We start from the raw sequence: 6,000 nt of genomic DNA, 5'->3' as shown, positions 1-6,000 counted from the left end.
TTAAGGATTCGTTTTGCTTGATTTATGAGTTCCGGCAATCAAATGACACATCACACTAAATTTAAGGATCGCTGATGCATTTTAGTCAATAAAATAATGCCGCTGTTTTACCAAATGATTTGATAAAAAAGCGACGGCTCCTGTCGAAGAGCTGTTTTTGCAGATGAGCCGGAGACTGAGCCTGACAAAGAGTCTCGTGATCTATAACTAAGGCTCTGCAAAACTTGGAGACTACCCAATTCCCAAAAGAAGCAGCATCGGCGGGCACAGCAACACAGCGCAGGTTTGCCCGTCCACAGCAAACACCGTAGTCCACAAGCAAGTCACGTTTCTTCTGCACAGGCACAGAGCACAGAGCACCAATCCGGTGACCAATATAAGAAGCAGGCCGCCAGCAGTTCACCGCCACAGCACCAACCCCGACACCACCGTTGGCAACCGCAACCCGCAACCAGAGCCATGGGCCTCTTCGGCAAGAGCACCTCCAAGCAGACCGCCAAGCTCAAGTCCCTGGTCAAGCTCGCCGCGGCGCGCCTCGCCGTCGTCCGCCGGCCGCGCCTCGGCCGCCGGTCCATCGCCCGTAGCGACGTCGGGCAGCTCCTCTCTATCGGCCATCTCGACCGCGCGCTCGTCCGCGTAAGTGCACGTGTATCTGTCGATCTGCTCGTGTCGCGTGTGCCAGTGTCTTTCTTTTGCCAGTTTGCAGTAGTGATACGGAGTGGTGTGCGTTGTCGTCGAGCAGGCGGAGCAGGTGATCGAGGAGGACAACATGCTGGAGGCGCTGGACGTCATCGAGCTCTACTGCAAAATCCTCGTCGAGCAGACCGCGCAGCTGGAGAAACCCAAGTGTGTGCTGTCTCCCTGCCTGTAGCCGTTGCTCTTGGCTTCTCGTTTTTTTGATTCTCCGTTTCCTCGGTTCCCCCGTCTCACACGGAAATATTGGCACTTTGGTTCGTTCGGCGGAACCCAGGGAATGCAGCGAGGAGATCAAGGAGGCGGCTGCGGGGCTGATGTTCGCGTCCGCGCGGTGCGGCGAGCTGCCGGAGCTTCTGGACGCGCGCGCCATCCTTGCAGACAAGTTCGGCCGAGACTTCGCCAGGGCGGCCAAGGAGGGCGCCCACGGCGTCGTCGACCCCACGGTAGCTTTAACTCCCTTAAGTTTACAGGTTGTCTCCCCCAACTGCACTGCATGATGGGAGTTGGAACTGAAACTGGCTGTACATGCGCTGTTCGTTTGTCGCAGTTGGTGCGGAAGTTGTCCGGCGAGAGGGCGAGCGTGGAGCAGACGAGGAGGTTGGCGAAGGAGATCGCCGCCGAGAACGACATCTTGCTGGAGTTCCCTGAGAGCCCAGTAGGGATTCACAAAGATGGTCGCACGACCTCGCAGGTCAACAGTCAGAGAGCAGGAGAGGAAACTAAGAATGCACCGGCCAGAACATTTGTCGAGGAGAGTGCAGTCAAGACGGGTCGCCGTGAGGTTTGTGCCGTGATCACACTACAGGATCATCAGAAATCCAGTATCCTCTGTGGTATTTGATTAAGAATCGATGTGTAACATGTGCAGGGGGAGCGGAATTCTGTTAACGGCAAGGTGAACCCGAGCCTTGCTCAGCTGAGCCTGGATGAGAAGGTGTTGAGGGAGTCCAAGAAGTACCCCGACGCAAGGATGGCGGCGGAGGCAGCCTTCGCGTCCGCGAAGTTCGCCGCGATGGCCGCCCGGGCTGCCGTCGAGCTGTCTCGGTCGGAGTCCCATGGGAAGGGATCGACGGGCGGTGGCTACGACAAGGTGCCCTCCGTGCGGACGACCGCGGCAACGGAGCAGGGGACGGCGCCGCCGCTGTCGAGACCGCACAAGTCGCCGTCGCCGTCGCCCTCGTGGAGCGACAGGAGCACGGCGACCTCGGTCGGGTCGGACGCTGCACACAAGGGGAAGGAGGTCGTGTTCGACCAGAGCGACGAGGAGCTGGATGACGTCGTCTGGCCTCCGCCGCAGCGCCGGCCATCCTACCGGAGGACGGCCTCCACGGTGGGCACAGTACATGCGTCGGCCCGTGACACGGGCACGCCGGCTGCACAGCTGGCGCGCCCGCAGCACAGGCGTCACGCCACGGAGTTATCCGCCGGTAACGCTCATGCGCCCGGCCTCCACGACGCCCTGGCAGGCCAGCGCAGGCAGCACGTGACCCCGCCGTACAGGAGGGCCTCAACGGCCAGCACGGGCAGAAACAGCGACGCTGCGGCGCTGGACGACGGCGGCGCGTACGAGAGCTCGCCGTACGTGCAGCCGCCGTACTCGAGGATGGCGTCGGCGCTGGAGCGCAGCAACGGGCACATCGCGCGGCACGAGGAGGTGCGCAGGATGGGCACGGACGCGCGGGCGCTCCAGGAGCGGGTGTACGGCGCGGCGGCGCCAGGGCAGGGGCACGGCCCGCTGGACCCGGAGAGGAGGACCACCTCGGTGCGCACGCGGAGATGAGCGTTTTCGTGGCCTGGCTGGCTAGTGGCTACTCGCCTACTCGTCATTCGTCAGTTCAGTGTTCAGCATTGCAGGAGATCGGGTCCGTTGCTTCCCGAGCAGAGTGGCGGTTTTTGGTGCGGGGTCGATGGAGATTTCCTGCCTCTGGAAATTAAATGCACATGGGGAAATGCACATGGGTAGAATCAAACAGAAGTATATTTTGCTAGAAATTCAGGATTGTTCATGGAGCTGAATATGGATGGATACATGCATACTGGTGGGTAGGTGGCCCTTTTGTATTGTACTCCCTCCGTCTCAGGATATAAGGCGTAACCACTTTTTATTCTTGTCCCACAATATAAGGCGTGCTCTCTCTATGCATACGCATATCGATGCAGTGGTATAGAGACAATTAAATGCATTTCTTGGTCTTTGAACCAGAGGTGGTTACGCCTTATATACTGGGACGGAGGGAGTACAGAGGAAGGATCGAGTATTAATTAATTAAGTTGTACTGTAATTAGCTGCGAGCTGTGTTTTGTTTCCTGTAGAAACTGAGGAGTTTTGCTTCATGGTAGGTGTTCCTAACCTGCAAATTTCGTCTGTTCTTGCATTGAGAATCTGATGGGTGAAACCTGCGACGCGTGGTGTCGCGCCGCCGGCCGCAGCCAGCTCAACGCCAAGGCCGATGCCGGGCGATCGCGCGTGCCTCTGCGTTTGGCCCTTGCACCACTGGCGTACCCGCCGTTTCGTTCGCGCGCGCGCGCGCACGCAACGCAACACGCGCGGTCACGCGCTCCACCGCCGCGCCATTGATTCGCGCCGCGTCGGGTCCGTACAGGCCGCCGCACCGCATGTTTGGCAGCTAGCTGTCATCGGATCTGATGAAGATGAACTGGACGTTTGGACCACCCCTGCTGCAAGTCCCGGGCCTTTTTTTCCTGCGCTGGATTGGGTTTCGGCAGCTCATGTGTTGAAACTTGCAAGGTCTGTGGAATGCCACGCTGCCAATCCATACTTTTCTCTCTATCAAGCCAAAGACCAGAAAGAAAGCTGAACCGCTGTGTTTACGTAAAAGGACAGGACAAACAGGGAAGATTATCCGGACTCCACAGCATGGGTTTCTTCCACGGGAAGACCTCGAAGCAGACCTCCAGGGTTAAGAAGCTTCTGAAGCTGGCCTTGTCGCGCCTCGCCATTGCCCAGCGTCCTCGGCTTGCTCGCAAGTCAATCTCATGCTGTGATGTCAGCCAGCTCCTCGAGCTCGGCCACCTTCACCGTGCCTTCCGTCGTGGTGCCACACTCTCTTTTGAGCATGCTACACGGTATTTGGTGTGCAGGGAGTGTAGCGAGGATAACAAGGAAGCGACAACCGGGATCGTGTTTTCGGCTAGGTGGTGCAGCAACGTGCTGGAGTGGCTCGTCGCACGCAATGAGCTACAGTATTAACGAAACACCGATTAGCTGTCGATCAGAGTTACGTCGGCGCTATTTATCACCCTGATAGACTATCATCCGAAACTGCTCTGTCTAATTAAAGTCGCACCAAATCACACTTGCATGCAGGTCAGTCCCACCTAAAAACTAAGGTAAACCTTAAATTGCTGAATATAAATTTTTTGAAAAAGATGAATCTCTTAAGTAAATCTTTAATAGCTAAATGATGTGACTGAATGTTTATCTCTAAATGGTTGAAGTAAACCTTAAATTGATTGTTTCTTCCTTGTAAAAAATTAAAAACAACAACAAATAGCTGAAGTAAACCTTAAATAGCTTAATACTTGTTGTCGTTGAAGTAGAACTTAGCTAAAGTAAATCTTGAATGACTGGAAATGAGTTTAAAGGTCTGGATTTGGTTTAGAGAGATATAATCAGAGTTTTAAACTCAAATAACAAGATATTCTATCTTCACTAGAAGAATAGTTAGACAATCGAAAACAAAGATGGCAATGGGCCTCGTTATCCATTATTCAATAGGTAATTACTCCAGGGGACGAGTTTGATTGTAATTTTATACCCGCAGGTTTATTAATGAGAGAAAAGGAGGACTCAACGGGTACAACGGGTTCGGGTACGTAGTTATTAAATTCATATCCATGTACCCATGGGTCTAAAATTCCCGGATTATAGCCAATAATTCTCTGAATTTTAGCACAACACAATGGTTGGCCCTAGGCACCTGGTTCCTGAATATAACTACACGCTACATGTGCCTTGAGCCACACGACAGCAGTAGACATACAGATAGCCAAAACAGTAAAGAAATATCCAAGGTTCCAAGTGTCTATCAAGTTGTTCGATTAGCTTTAATCCAAACGGCTTCTACTATTCCTACAGTGTTTTCTCTCTATGGATTATAGCTGGAGCAGTCCAAACAACTAGATTTAATCTGAACCGAACAACTCGTGTGATGTGACTCTTTGTTACTGTGCAATCCAAACGACCAAGCTGCATGCGGACATGCAACACGGCCGCACCTAGAAGCCGGAAGGCCGGATGTTGTCGTTAGGCGCTCGCCAGTCGCCCTAAACCAAGTCGGGTAAGTAGACTCTATACAGGTATGGGTATCCATCGGATAATACCCATATGGGTCTGGGTAGGAATGTGGAATTGTAACGGCGTACAGATACGGGTATTAGACTATCTACAACAACTTACTCATCTCGTACTCATATTCAAACTTTACTCTGCGCACAGTGTAAAACAGTGCTTTTAGGTAAACTATGGGTAGATTGTTGCAGGCAGTCTTGGAGCAAGGAGTTTTTAGTATAACGGGATCGGGGCAGTCTTGGAGGAAGGAGTTTTTAGGGGCTGTTTGGTTCGTGGCTAAACCTGCCACACTTTGCCTAAGGTTAGTCGTTCGAATTGAATAACTAACCTTAGGCAGAAAAGTTAGACAAAGTGTGGCAAGTTAGTCATCAAACCAAACAGGCCCTTAGTATAACGGGATCGGGTCTGGAGTGGCAAACCTGACGGGTCTTCACTCGTTGTCATCTTTAATAAAAAATCGTTTTGTGTAGAGACTACACTCCTATCACATAAACAAATTGAAGCATATGAAACTTCTTCATGAATCCTGTGCAAACGGGGCTACATTTTGAACTTACCCAAAGCCCAACATATTCAAACGGGGATTTTGCACCAGTGTTCCATACAAAACGTTTGTTTGCGTTTTCTTGGGTGGGGGTGGGGTGTGGCCGTGTGGGTCATTCATGTACGAAGGCCAAAATCAGTGCCACACTTATCCCGAAGTCACTAAGAGAGATAGTAAAAATCTAACAAAGGACAGCAAAAACGAGCTAGCAACACAAAAATACCAGAGGATTTAGAGATAGCAAGACAATTCTCAGCGCGTGTTCGATTTGCTCTCTGGCGAATATACTGCACGTGTAATTCGCCGTACCTCTATTAGCTTTGCCTTCCACGTTTACCTCGGTTCCTTTCTTTAGGCATGTGTGCAACGGAGCTGTTATCTTGCAAATACAAAAGGAGTACGTTCAAACCGAACTGACAGCAGATACACCAAAATTGGAGTCCCCAGA

The 6,000-nt window shown here is 52.5% G+C and overlaps 1 protein-coding gene across 1 annotated transcript; it reads left to right on the top strand.

Annotated features, from left to right (window-relative positions):
• The first annotated feature begins 418 nt into the window (after positions 1–418).
• LOC100272798 (Regulator of Vps4 activity in the MVB pathway protein) lies at positions 419–3,029 on the top strand. The gene is made up of 5 exons (NM_001147251.1): positions 419–636; positions 743–846; positions 971–1,139; positions 1,244–1,477; positions 1,565–3,029. Exons 1-5 carry the CDS (start codon positions 460–462, stop codon positions 2,474–2,476), a joined length of 1,596 nt encoding a protein of 531 aa, NP_001140723.1. The 5' UTR covers positions 419–459; the 3' UTR covers positions 2,477–3,029.
• The last annotated feature ends 2,971 nt before the right edge of the window (positions 3,030–6,000 follow it).

This window comes from Zea mays, chromosome 1 (assembly GCF_902167145.1).
Source record: "Zea mays cultivar B73 chromosome 1, Zm-B73-REFERENCE-NAM-5.0, whole genome shotgun sequence".
NCBI lineage: Eukaryota > Viridiplantae > Streptophyta > Magnoliopsida > Poales > Poaceae > Zea > Zea mays.
This window is presented reverse-complemented; position numbering and strand designations above follow the sequence as displayed.

Bases quoted from the DNA above. Each gene is read 5' to 3' on its own strand.
- LOC100272798 (NM_001147251.1), top strand. From the start codon at position 460: ATGGGCCTCTTCGGCAAGAGCACCTCCAAGCAGACCGCCAAGCTCAAG. The intron at 1,140-1,243 runs GTAGCTTTAACT...CGTTTGTCGCAG, and splicing joins ACGGCGTCGTCGACCCCACG to TTGGTGCGGAAGTTGTCCGG. The intron at 1,478-1,564 runs GTTTGTGCCGTG...TAACATGTGCAG, and splicing joins TCAAGACGGGTCGCCGTGAG to GGGGAGCGGAATTCTGTTAA.